This window comes from Rhipicephalus sanguineus, chromosome 6 (genome assembly GCF_013339695.2).
Source record: "Rhipicephalus sanguineus isolate Rsan-2018 chromosome 6, BIME_Rsan_1.4, whole genome shotgun sequence".
In the NCBI taxonomy this organism is placed as follows: Eukaryota; Metazoa; Arthropoda; class Arachnida; order Ixodida; family Ixodidae; genus Rhipicephalus; species Rhipicephalus sanguineus.
Window position 1 is genome coordinate 110,157,662 of NC_051181.1, and position 13,923 is coordinate 110,171,584.

Sequence of the window (13,923 nt, forward strand, 5' to 3'; positions counted from 1 at the left end):
AGAGAGAAAAACACATTTTTTTAACAAAGAGGGCTGCGCTTGGACACGCAGCCCTCTTTCATTTCGCATTCTCTCTTCTAGTCGTCCTTCTTTTTGTGTATTCGACAATATCTCAGCCCTCTTTTAGCACGTCAGCGGGGTTCGCCTATGCGACGCATCAAATGAGATACAAGCCCCGCCGTTGTAATGGAAAGAGCGCAAAAAGAAAGACGACGCAGCCCTCACAGCGAAGTTTGCAGGGGCGCCCCATTCACTTACAAGGCGCAGCTCGCTGGGCAGATTCAATTTGCCGACGTTGTCGCAATATAAATATGGCTCCTCTGCGCTTTTCTTATGTGTATGTGCATTCGTTTTTTAGATGCGACGGTAGTGAATAAAAAAACGAGAAAATGACACAAAAGCCACGAAGATGCACAGAAACAAGCATAATGTGCGTGGGACGTAGAAGCTAATACGGATTCTTTTCGTTTTAACAGCGGTGAAAGGATGCAAATAGAATGCGTGTGGGACGCACATATGAGGCACTGGTGTTCATAGATAAAAGCTTCCTATAAATCCCATTTTCAGCTAGACGTACTATTCGTTCACAGGGCAGATTGAAAGAATAATAACATATCACTATCCCTAATAAGCGGATATAATGTTAGTTTTCCAGAAAACTTAAAGTAAAGAATTTTGCGTCCCAAAATGGGCATGGAAGCATCATAGCGATGGGAGGCTCACCTACGCTGTTCTTCATTCTGCAGTTCATCTTTGGTGCTGCTGGCTGCGGAAACTGTTCGCAAGTGCCATTAGCCGGTGCATTCGCCACTGGACCTACAGCCTCGGAAGCGTCCAGCGATGCCACTTCAACTGGATTAGAGTGGCTGCATTCCTGCCGGCACGACCAGCTTCAAGGTTTCCTGCCTTATCTTGCTCTACCTCAACACGTGGCAGCTGCAGGAACATCGACAGCCCCACCTACGCCCCGTTTAAAACCGAGTGCTGCGCAGTCGCCGCTCAATGGGCATGGAAGCATCATAGCGATGGGAGGCTCACCTACGCTGTTCTTCATTCTGCAGTTCATCTTTGGTGCTGCTGGCTGCGGAAACTGTTCGCAAGTGCCATTAGCCGGTGCATTCGCCACTGGACCTACAGCCTCGGAAGCGTCCAGCGATGCCACTTCAACTGGATTAGAGTGGCTGCATTCCTGCCGGCACGACCAGCTTCAAGGTTTCCTGCCTTATCTTGCTCTACCTCAACACGTGGCAGCTGCAGGAACATCGACAGCCCCACCTACGCCCCGTTTAAAACCGAGTGCTGCGCAGTCGCCGCTCAATGGGCATGGAAGCATCATAGCGATGGGAGGCTCACCTACGCTGTTCTTCATTCTGCAGGTTAGTTACCAGTCCCAACTAACTTGCTATTGTTTTAAATCGGATGATCCGTTTCTAGTCGTGCTTCCATGCCCTGAAGCCTTGTTTGAACCTTTTTGCTCGCTGCTATTGCTTTTGTGTGGGGATGTTGAGTGCAACCCGGGTCCAAATGAATCATCGGCTGCTCTTGCGGAAGTTCTTAAAACTGTCAAAGATTTAAATGAGCGATCAATCAGAATGGAAACAGTACAAAAATCGGTTGCCGAAACGGTGTCTGAGCTAAAAGACCAGCAGAAAAACGCTTTTCAAGCCATATCTGATATAAAGGCACGGTTAGAGGCTGTTGAAGGCCAGACTACATTACTTCAGCAATGTCGGGCCGATTTCAGTGGGCTACATGATAAAGTTAATCGACTTGAGTCGGAAGCCTGCGCGCTGCGCCATCGGCTAGACGACGCAGAGGACCGTTCTAGACGAGATAATCTAGTTTTTTATGGCATAACAGATGTTGAAAACGAGGCGTATACTGATTCTGAAGCCAAAGTTTTGAGCGTCATTAATGATAAACTGAATCTGAGCCTTAACAGTGATAGCATTATACGTGCTCACAGGCTCGGTCGGTTTATGAAAATGAAAACACGGCCGATCATTGTCAAATTTGCTGCCTACAAGCAAAAAGAAGCTGTGCTTGCTAAGTGTTCCTTGCTTAAAAATAGTGGCTTTGCTCTCAGTGAGGACTTCTGCCCCGCCACGCGCGAAATTCAAAAAAAGTTAAGAGAGTATGCCAAAAGCCTGCGTACGCCATATAAACTTGGGTACAAAAAACTGCATGTTGGCGGTAAATCCTTCGGCTATAATGACATAGATGACACCATTGTTGAGATCGGTATCCCAAAAGTTGCATCGAATTCGCATGGTACATCCCCTCGAGCACTCCGCTCTGGCCGCCTTCTGCAGCATAAAGATCGCTAGGGACACGGGAGGGGAAACGGTGCTACTCGCCCGAGATTAGAATTTTCTATTTTATATACTAACATTCGTAGTATCCACCGCAAGAAGGATGAGTTATGTACCGTAATTAACGATATGAAAGCCGATCTCATCGCACTAACTGAAACATGGCTTAGCAGCAAGATATCTAACACCGAATTGTTTCATTGTGATAAAAGGTATGTAGTCTACCGCAGTGACCGCTCTGACAGAGTGGGGGGTGGAGTTTTGCTGGCCGTGGACGAGCGTTTTGATTGCTACTGCATACCAATTATTTCGAATATTGAATCTGTGTGGTGCTGCTTGAATGTAAATTTCAAGAAAGTTATTGTTGGCGTCTGCTATCGCTCCCCATCAAGCGATGCGTCATTTTGTGATAGCTTGCACGACTGCTTAAATCAAGTCACGGTTCGTTATCCCAATTCACAACTCATACTAATAGGGGACTTCAACTACCCGAATATTGATTGGTTGCACGCATGCCCACTTTCCAACCCATCGACAACTGAGGCCAACCTGTTTATCACCACCTGCATGGATTTTGGTTTAACACAAATTGTCACCTCACCCACCCGTGTTACTCAAACTTCTTCTTCCCTTATAGATCTAGTACTAACGTCATCAGAAACTGTCACGTCACCCGTACTGCACATGCCTGGCCTGAGCGACCATAATATTTTGCATTTCACGTTCGATTTGTCGCATGCACCATCAGCAAAACGGTCCAAGAACATCAGAGACTACAATAAGGGTAACTATCTAGCCATTAATAATGAACTGAGCTCCTTTTTAGACATTTTCTTACCAGGTTATCTCGGGCGCTCAGTAGAAACTAATTGGAGTTTGTTCCGAAATAAAGTCTCTGAACTGATTCATCTCCATATCCCTCTTCGCCGGGTGTACTCCAATAACCAAGCTCCATGGTATAACAGATATTTAAACCGACTTTCTAACAGGAAAAAAAGACTTTTTAGAATCGCTAAGTTTTCACCTAAACCGGCCCACTGGGCAACGTACAAGACAGCCTCTTTAGCATATTCGCGAGCGCTAAAGGCTACTAAATCCTCGTTCTTCAACGTAACCCTGCCGAACATCCTGAAGACTAACCCTAAACGTTTCTGGAGTATAATGAAACCAGTTAACACCAGTAAAGTGTCATTACGTACACCCACCGGCGATCCTGTTCCCGACCATCTTTGTTCTACTGTGCTAAACGATACATTCATTAAGTCGTTTTCATCATCTAATGATACCCAAAGTCCTGAGCTTCAATCGTACAATCATTTTGCGATGGATCCCATCACGTTTGACCCGCATGGCATCGTCACGATTATCGATAACTTGAAACTAACGTCGTCTCACGGTAGTGATGGAATTAATAGTAAATTTTTAAAGAATACCAAAGAATACAGTTCTATCATCCTGAAATGCATATTTTCACAATCCTATCATGATGGTGTACTACCTGAAGACTGGAGAACTGCTGCGATTATTCCAATACATAAAGGCGGTGATAAACATAGTCCATCTAACTATCGTCCTATATCTCTCACATGTGTACCATGCAAAATAATGGAACATATAATATTTTCTCATCTTGTTAATTTTCTTGAAGATAATAGCTTCTTCTCTTCAACTCAGCATGGCTTTCGAAAGATATTTTCGTGTGATACTCAACTAATTTCTTTTACTAACGATTTGCATTTATATTTGGACTCTGCTTCTTTAACTGACTGTATCTTCCTTGACTTTGCTAAAGCGTTTGACAAAGTGAACCATTCACTGCTCTTATATAAACTAAGTGTTCTAAAAATTGACCCTGCAGTTCTTAACTGGATTCGTGCATTTCTTTCTTCTCGTGTTCAATTTGTGTGCACTAATGATGTTAATTCTTCCACTGCACCGGTTGATTCTGGGGTTCCGCAAGGATCAGTACTTGGCCCCCTTCTATTCCTAATCTATATAAATGACTTACCTACTACTGTTACTTCCAGAATTTGTTTGTTCGCTGACGACTGTGTGATTTACCGTAAAATATCTAATGACAATGATATTCATTCTCTGCAGGCTGATCTCAATAACATTCTTCACTGGTGTCATATTTGGAAAATGGAACTAAACATTAAAAAGTGCAAGTCTATGAGGATTTCTCGCTCGAATACAACTTGTCCAACTTACTTTCTTCACAGTCACCCCCTTGAAACTGTAACATCTTACCGGTACCTCGGCGTCCACATAACTAACACTTTGTCCTGGAAATTACATACAGAACATATAACGTCCAAAGCCAATAAAACACTGGGTTACCTTCGAAGAAACTTCTTTCTTGCTCCATCGTCTCTAAAGTTACTACTATATACCACATACGTCCGTCCTCAAATGGAATACGCTTCATCTGTTTGGGACTCCGGCCAGGTAACACTATCACACATGTTGGAATCCGTTCAAAATCGTGGAGCTCGTTTCATTTTGGCTAACTACCATCGTTCAGCCAGTGTCACCCAAATGAAGGCATCTCTAAACCTCATCCCACTAGTTACCCGCCGAAAGCTCACTCGCATTTGCCTGTTTCATAAAATATTTTATCACAATCCGAAACTTCGTTCCCGATTAATCCAACCTGCTCCCTTCATTTCTCTTCGTCGTAATCACCAACAAAAAGTCTCAGTCCCCCATTGCAACACAGTAACGTATGCCCAGTCATATCTCCCAAGAACTTGTAATGAATGGAATTCCCTGCCTGCTTCAATAACAAGCATCAATGACTCCACTCAATTTAGGAATGTACTTAAAACAATGATTACCTAATTACCCCCTTTATGTTTTGTTCATCAGTTGATTTATATTGCTTTTTGCCTTCACCATGTAATAAAAATAAAATTACTGCTCCTCATTTGCTTTTTATGATGTAAGTTGTTAGGAGTAATCATCTTTGTACCCCAATTAGTGACTGTATTTTATGCCATTTGCTTTGTGTTCCTTGTTTTTTTTTATTGTTGTGCATTGCCGTTCCCCTCTGAAATGTACTATGTACCCTGAGGGTAAAATAAATAAATAAATAAATAAATAGTGTAGCTATAGAGACACAAGGTGGGGGTTAGGGTCAGTGCTTAACGGCCGGCAATTATCTAACGCGCACACAAAAAAAAATTATATGCAGATAATTCTGCATTCCCACCTTCTTCGCGTATAGACTTCACGTGGTTCCCGTATTGTGTGTTTTGAACACTGTTTTCGAATGGAAAAAACTGCCTCCAGTCTAATTCCCCTGTCACACGGCAAGACTAATGTCGCTTACAACGAATGTAATTAGTTTGCAACGCCATTTATTTGCTGTTACGCGAAGAAACTGATATCATTCGATGAAAACGACATTTTCTATCGAATGAGTTCACGAAACACAGTCGCATTAAACTTCGGACCGGATGCGTTGTCTGGACTCCGGTGACCTTTTCAGGATATGGCTATTGACTTACGTATATGTAACTTTTCTAATTCTGAAAAAAAAAAACTTATTATTTACTATGTTAACTAAGTCCTGGTTTGATGACGTAACAGTAAGCGCGAAAGTTGCTAAGAGAAAGCCACTCTTAAATGCAGCGGCTGGACGCCGGCCGTCTTTCATTTGTGCTCTGTTGTCGTTGTTGCCTGGATCGCGACTGTTGATCGTCCGATTGCGCGTGCTTTGGGGATCAAGGTGGTGACTACACAAATTAGCTGCCGCCGTATCATTTCTGCAGCTGGAGTGTCAGTCGTGCTCCCACACTAGAGGGCACTATACACTGCCCCTACGCTCCGTCATGTCGTCGGCCATGTTGGTTTTCGATTGGTTCTTGGCTTGACTAGGAGCTTGACTTCGTTTGTGTCGTGAAGCTGTGGAAAATTGTGTAAGTCAGCCGCGCTTATAGTCTTGGAGCAGCTTTCTAGTCATTAAAAAAATTATTTTCAAGGATGCACGCATGTCAAATGCAAGTTCTGATGGATTTTTATTTTTCCCAAAGTCACGGCTTAGGAGGGCTAAGCTCATGGTCATCATTTTAAAATATTCGTTTTCGTCGTGTGACAGCAGGCTGGTAAAACGACATTAACTTCACCTACTGCCGTTCGTTGTAGATGACGTTAGATTTGCCGTGTGACATGGGCAAGTTGGCAGCTCTTTTTTCCGCACTCCCGGTCAACGTATCAGAGACCGTGCATTCAATGCATATATAGCAGGAAGGAAGCCCAGCCTACTGCATACGCTGACGCTCAGTTGCAGAGTGGACCATTCTGTAGAGGCGTGCAATAGTAAAACCGCTTCATATACCAGATTCTCGCGCAAACAACTTTCTATTAAACTGTACCGGCATCATATGGCGAGCCACATAAATGAAAACAGGCTGTTTAATGCCACTTTAAAGCTTACATCATAGCCCAGTAGGAATACCCAGCTCTCAACGTGTCATACGCGCTTTACCTGTCTCCTGTAGAGCCTTAACGGCGCTATTTCACGACCAGTACTTTCCGCTTCATCGTTCTTTTATGTCCTGCATCATGCATTAAGCAAGCGCCGTTCGAGCGCACTCCCACCGGCACGTTTTAGCACTGAAAGGGTTTTCGTCTTAAGTGGAGAGGGTTGCCACCGCGTAAGCTTAACTGCTCCATTTTCTTTTTCTTTTTTCTCGCTATATTACCTGCTGCGTTGCGCCTGAAGTGGGCGTTTAAGGAAGGCCCTGGATAGCACCGTTAAACCGCGACGGGCTGCAAATACCGAGACGGGAAAAAGGCGGGAAGAGAATGCTAGGCTTTCACCGTAATGAGGATGAAGGAGGAAGACACAGTCTTGGACGTCGTAGGGACAGCAACAGCAGCGTCCGCAAAGTTCGCGCATCGAGGAACGGGCCATCAGAGTCGATTTCGTGGCCCAATGATTCCCTCCCGCCGGAACGAACCTTAAGGGAGCCAGTTGTTGAGCGCTTCGCCACAGCCGCTCCAGCTGTCTTTTCCCTAATTTTTTCTTGTTTTTCTCTACCTCTGTTTACCACATCCAGCGAGCGTTAATCGACGGTATCTCGGAGGCGATTTCCAAACAATACGGGAGACCCTTAACTCATGGGAACAACTCTGTCAGTTACTGCAGCTTTCTCTCCATCACCTCTTTGCTTCTTTACTTTTTGACTAAGGAAAATGGGAGTGAATAGCAGTGCGCCAACACCAACTGCTTCGCTTTCACTCCTCTTTCTTTCTGTGTACTCTGAAAGTAATGCGAGTCCATCTGTTGGAAAGACACCAGCTGGCGGAATTTTGTTCCGTGACGGTCTTTCCTGGACAGCTTAGTGTATCCCAACTTCATTTTTGTCACGATCGTCCACAAAAACTACCGACAAAAGCGAGCAATGCGTTTATCAGTAATTCCACCTCGTTGACTCCACTAAGCGCCCATCTAAATTCAAGCTCGCAAAAGAAAAATAGGGAGGGGAGAAGGAATCTTCAGCGGCCACCAGCTAGTTTTTGTTCTTTCTCTAGCACAGAGGTCAGTTGTCAATCAATCAGTTGATTTAAATGTTTACCTTTCCCTCATCGACAGTGAAGCGAAAGAGTTATGTTGGCCTGATCTAGTAGAGGCGGTAGTGAGAAGACCAGTATCCTGGCGAAGCGAAACCAGTGAAAATAGCAGCTAGTTAGACAACAAACAGCGCGAAAGACAGTACACCCGAAAAAAAAGGCGGACACAAACAGTGCTCACTTACGACAAAGGATGATTGGTCAAAACCGCGCAATCTAGACTTGCGCAGTCTGTAACAAAAAGAAGGAAGGAACAAAAAAACAAACATCGCTGATCCCTCCGTCACAGAAATCGGTATAACACGAAAGTGAAACGTGTCTTCATAGAAGTAGTGCTTATTGTATCGTGATATTTGAGGGCTTGTACAATGTCTATTGCTGTTTGACAGCTATAGCACCGTTTGACGTGGATGCACCCACGTTGACGCCTAGTGGCACATCTCCGTCGCGACGACTAACGTCTATGATCATGATTTAACCGTAGCAGCAGCTGAACTTGTTAACATATACATAGACACAACGTATAGAGTACGTAATGAACACTGGTACTCGATATGCACTTCTTCAAATCGTCGTCAATTAAAGAGAGAAACGGCACGATGGGCGCTCCCGAGTAATAGGGTAACCTACACGTGTGCTCATGCATACTACGCTTCAGCAACACACACTGCGCTTCAGCAACACGGGAGGCAGAGGTTCGTAGCTTGAGCCGCGAACGCGCGCAGGCGCTCCACGTCCCGCTGGCTTATCTTTTGCTCCACACGCCCGTCCATATTGCTCTACCCGTCCGCAGCAGTTTTATCAGTCGTTGCTATCGCACTGGAAACAGTCGGCGGCAAGAAAATACCGTTGGTGTATCTGGAAAGTGAACTACTCCGACAACGAGCCGTGACACGCTAACATGAAGCGACATGCAGGGAACGTAGCTGCGTCTAGGACGACTCCCCGATGCTAGCGCGGCCAGTGTTTTTCGCTGGCATCGAGGCGCTTTAACCATGGCCTCCCAGACGGCGCGCCGGCAGGAAGCCTGCCGGTGCGCAATTTCAGAGGCCATGCTTTAACTGTGTCGTCTCCGAATCACCCTCAATCGGCGCTAGCAAATGTCATGCCGCGTTACTTCGCTTGACCGCGCACAGACGGCGGCGCCGCCCCTCCCCGCCTGGCCCCGCCTGGCCCCGCCAACAGATAGCACCGTGCGAGAGAGAATGTGTGAGAGATGTAAGGCGCATTTGTAGAGTGACGCGCATCCGCCTCAGTAGCTTAGTTAGTAGAATGCCGGGCGCTTATCGTCGTGGACCGAGAGGTCGTAGGTTTGATTCCCGACGGCGGAACTTTTGCTTATAGTTTTTTTCTTTCTCATTCGGTAGCGTCCATTTTATCAACGTCATATCCGTGACGGAAATACGTCACTGAAATTTTGGTGGACCACGGCATAAGACACTTTCGTGCTAAAATGATAAAACACTGTTGAATAAAGATCGTGTCATCAGCACATATACACTTCACCAGCTAGCTGACAGCTGCTCCGTTAGTGAGCGTTCCTGGGGCAGGGTCGTAGGCAAAAACTTTTTTAGGGAGGGGGGGGGGGCACCCTCTTGATCCCAACTGGGGGCATGGCCGGCAAATGTGGTCGATGTCAGTTTGTGCTCTGTATGCCATGGGAAAAAACATTCGGGTGGCGGGGCACGGGCCCGGTGTGCCACCGTGTGTGTGTGTGTGTGTGTGTGTGTGTGTGTGTGTGTGTGTGTGTGTGTGTGTGTGTGTGTGTGTGTGTGTGCGCGCGCGTGTATGTGTGTGTAGACAACGGCTGCGTTGCCAACGTAGCTCAAGCTCAATCTGGTCTTACGAGGCTATTTTGCCTTCGCATTCATGCCGTTATTTCACAAGTTCAGACGTCGATCATTCAATATAAACTCCGCACAAATGAGATAGTTTAACAAAACTTGAAATTCGGCTTGATGGTGCATAGCTGATGGGGAATTTTGTGCGCAAAAACTAGGCAAATCATCAGAACGAGAGCGCCCGTCCTGTCTTTCTCGTTCTGGTTATTTGTCTTGCGTTTGCGCACAAAATTTTCCCACTAATGAGATAAAAACATTAACGGCACAAGTGCAGATTTCATTGAAACTAAATGTAACAGAGTTCGTAAAGGTTTTTCCGCGACGGCTGTCGCTTCGTGCTATCGATTGCCAGAGATTACTTTTTCTCGCGACCACTTCTTTTCCTACACGATCAAAGCGCGTACACTGCTCCCTTTTTTCGTGTCGCCGCATTTCCCTTCATCGTGCCTTATTGTTTTCTCTTATATCTTGCGTCTTGCCTTTCGCTCGTGTCTGCCTGCGCAACCGTTCGCTCAATTTATCTTTTTCTTCGACGCTAGAGGGCAGCAAACTATACGGGATTGAAAACTTCTCTTGCGATTGTATCGCTCCAGCGAACACGGCGCAGGCTTATTCACCTTACATGCCAGGGTTCTCGACTGGGATAAGTCAAATAAGAGAAATATCGGCTGTCTCATGGCTACCATCCATCAATATTTTGTCTTGGACAAAAATAGTTCCGCATTATTTGTCTTTGCTCTTCGTGCTGTTTTGCATTGCGCAAAAGACATTAGCGGACTCCCTTTCGCTTGGTGTGGGAACGGGCCGGCTGCGACACCAAGAAACGTAGAAACTGTAAAGCGCTTATGATGATAATATTCGCGACATTATGGATCGAATCATGCATTTGACCCGGCAGTACCTGACGAAGCAACTGCCATTTCGTCGGCTGTTTTGTTGGAGATCTGACAGTACTGATTGAGTGTCGGGGAGGAATAATTCTCCGGCAATGCTATTCTCGCAGTGACCAAGAGCACAAGTCCACCAACTGCAAACTATAATAATAATAATAATAATAATAATAATAATAATAATAATAATAATAATGTTACTTTCTTCTCTGAAAGTAAAGACAACGTAGAGCACATTTTTTTTTTCATGGTGTGTGCGTAAAAGGGAGCAACCCAACTGCATTCTATAAATATTCCTGATCCTCAAGTGGTCAACAAGGGTGCGACTGATTCTGCTGCTAATGATGATGCTGAATATTTCGCGCATAGTTTCATGCCGTGAGGCGTTTATCGACTTCGTGCGTTCGTACATTATTTCCTCAGTCGTTCTATATGGAGGCGTCCGTGTGGCGTCGTGGCGATCAAGCATCTAAGCACATTTCATTTAAAAGGGCGCGCCGTTTTAGCTATACGGCTCATGCGCGGCGCGGCTGAGCTCAACGACGTGGGTTCGATTCCCTATCATGGCAGCCGCATTTCGATGGAGGCGACGTGTAAAACAGCCCTTGTACTAAGTTTTAGGTGCACGTTAAAGCACAGCATGCGGTCAAAAATTGGCGCATAGCGACCACTACGGCGTGCCTTATAATCACATCGTAGTTTTCGAAAGTAAAATCTGAGAATTTCATCAGTTAAACATAAAATAGTATTTAGAAGCATGTAGAGACTAGAGAGGCAACCAAGCCGCATTGCCCTAATACATTTAGCTTTTGAAGCTGCTTTCATTAGAAAGAACAGCTTTGTTGTTCTCCTTTCTTTCTTCGGCCCTTCCCCTTTAGAGGCAATGTTCCAAACAGGACCTGCAAAGATCTTATTAGGTGCACTAGCTTATTATTTTTTTGCAATCGACAATTATATTCAATAAATGGCAAAAGAATCGCTAAAGAATTCTCCTGACTGCATGAGACGACTGTTTGCAGATGTTGTCTATAGGGAGACATTACAGTTAATGATTCTTCCAGTGGTGTATCGTAATGTCCTAGTCCTAATATTAGCCGTTATTCTACTCCTTCTCCTGCATAAACTACATGCACAGAGAAGAAAGAAAGAGAGAGTGCGTGGTTGTGTGTGAGAGTGTGTGCGTGTGTACGTCTGTGTGTGCGTGTGTGTGAGTGAGTGAGTGAGTGAGTGAGTGAGTGAGTGAGTGAGTGAGTGAGTGAGTGAGTGAGTGAGTGAGTGAGTGAGTGAGTGAGTGAGTGAGTGAGTGAGTGAGTGAGTGAGTGAGTGAGAAACGAAATAAACAGAGAAAGGAAAGGTGAGGAGTGGGAGCACTACAGCTACTATAGCCGGTCCAATAGGCTAATGCCGTGAAAAAAGTTGACTAAGGCCTTAATGGATTGCCGGTGCGATGATAGTTCGGGTCGGGATTTTAGCTCTCACTGTTCTCACAGGAGCCCGTCGTCAAAACTGGCCGACAAAGCCGCTAGCGGCAGCATGTGCGCACTGTAGCCAGGACAGCGGCACAGAACATTTTCTATGGTTTCTTCGCTGCGGCAGAGGTTGCAAGCAGTGCTGTCTTCCATGCCGATTTGGAAGGCAAAATGGACAAACTGGTCCGTATGACCTCACATTCTGTGCCCCGCATGGGTAGTTGAATTATGCTGATACCGCATCTGTGCGCTCACACGTCCTCCTATCAAGTCAACAGAAGAAGGGAGAGAAAGAAAAAAAAAAGGAAACACGCGGTCAGCTGCTGGCGCCGTGAGGCGCTTATGAATCGATCTACGGAAAGAATAAAGTTTTCGGGCTACCGATATCTCCCCGCGCTCTAAGCTATGCGGTCGCCGAGAAAAACAAAACAAACAACATCGTTGTTGAAAGATCTCGCATCCGTATGCTCGGGCCCGCGGTGGTGTTTACCTTACGTCTTTCCCAACAGAAGTAGGGATATGTAGGGGATGCGAGGTCTTATATGACCGTAGTTTGTCCTATTCTTTATATATACGCGGCAACGTGCTCGACGTGCTTTCATAAGGATACGGAGGAGACTAAAAGGAGCCCGCGCTTCTCTCTTGGCGCTGTGCTCATATGTCTCTCCGCTGACGTTCGTCGCCTAAGTGGGATACGCGCAGGCGATATCTCGTCCGTGTGTACCTAGCCACTCGACTGAGCTGTGCTGCACTTGTGCTTCTACATGATTCCTTACAGGAGGGCACAGGGAACAGGATCGCTCTCACAAAGCAAGCTATATAGAAGGAGTGGAGAGTAAAGGACAGGGGGAAGGGGTAGTACTCGCAGATCGGGCCACCGCTAAGGGAAAAGGCCTTTAGGTCTCGCGGATCACGGAGAAAAGCTCCCGAGGGTTCATTTCGGGGGGCTTTTCGCTAAGAATCGCGACCAGTGCGCGGTATGAGCTCGCGACCAAGCACTGGACGAGGGCGTTGTTACATCTCGCTCGGCGGTTTTGTATAGTGGTTTCTTATCCAGGTATTATACGAGGCTATGCTGTTACACTGAGCTCTCTATTCACTCTCACGTAAGCTCCTACATTTTCGTGAGTTAGTCCTCCATGAGGTGGCGGTTCTATGTTGTTGCGCGCCACTTGGTGATTATGTAACCCGCTGTAGTACTCCGCTTCACCAGACTATCAGAAAGAGAAACGCGTTTGTCTGACTTTTCCGTTGTATTCCAGTAATCATGCCTGAGCTCAGCGCAGCTTGAACAAAAGGATTACGCGAATGAATTAGCGGCGGACGGGGCACAGGATCTTTTCCTTTCTTATTGAAGCACACGGTCGGTTTTCATTTGTCATTGTCCGACGCAACCTGCTCTTGGCTTTCGTAGCTTTGTACGTAGATGGTGAGACAGTGTTTGCAAGAGCGTTTTTGAACAAGCAGCACTGTTCAAACACCAAATACAACTGGAGTGGGAGATTTTTAAGGATGGCGTAGAGTTCGGTTAACCTCTATTGGCGGATATTGAGGTGACTGCTGTTTATCGGACGAGCGACCACGGGGTTATGCTTAGAGATTATTGGTGGTCTTCTCGCTCTATTTTAAGACTAGTTTGGCTTCTGGTTGGTGGGAGATCGGCTAGCTGATATGGTATGGAGAGACGTGAAAGATGGTCAGCGTTGGTGGCTCAGTTTCCAGTTGCGTGAAGGACTACTAACAGCAGGATTCATGCGACGGTCGTAGCGGGGATACTGATTAAAATTGAAGTTATTTGCGCGTCCGCGAGTCTCGTCCTTTTATCACACGCTAT

At 45.9% G+C, this 13,923-nt stretch overlaps 1 protein-coding gene and 1 long non-coding RNA gene across 2 annotated transcripts; one reads left to right on the forward strand and one right to left on the reverse strand.

The window, feature by feature from the left end:
- Positions 1-692: 692 nt before the first annotated feature.
- On the forward strand, positions 693-3,214 carry LOC125759017 (uncharacterized). Its single transcript, XM_049416978.1, has 2 exons — positions 693-1,376; positions 2,950-3,214. Exons 1-2 carry the CDS (start codon positions 711-713, stop codon positions 2,953-2,955), a joined length of 672 nt encoding a protein of 223 aa, XP_049272935.1. The 5' UTR covers positions 693-710; the 3' UTR covers positions 2,956-3,214.
- LOC125759018 (uncharacterized) lies at positions 969-1,474 on the reverse strand. Its single transcript, XR_007416566.1, has 2 exons — positions 1,354-1,474; positions 969-1,275 (listed from the first exon to the last, which is right to left on the reverse strand). It is a non-coding gene; the product is annotated as an uncharacterized LOC125759018 (long non-coding RNA).
- Positions 3,215-13,923: the final 10,709 nt, after the last annotated feature.

What these genes read in the sequence shown, in the direction of transcription:
- LOC125759017 (XM_049416978.1), top strand. Translation starts at nt 711, where the DNA reads ATGGGAGGCTCACCTACGCTGTTCTTCATTCTGCAGTTCATCTTTGGT.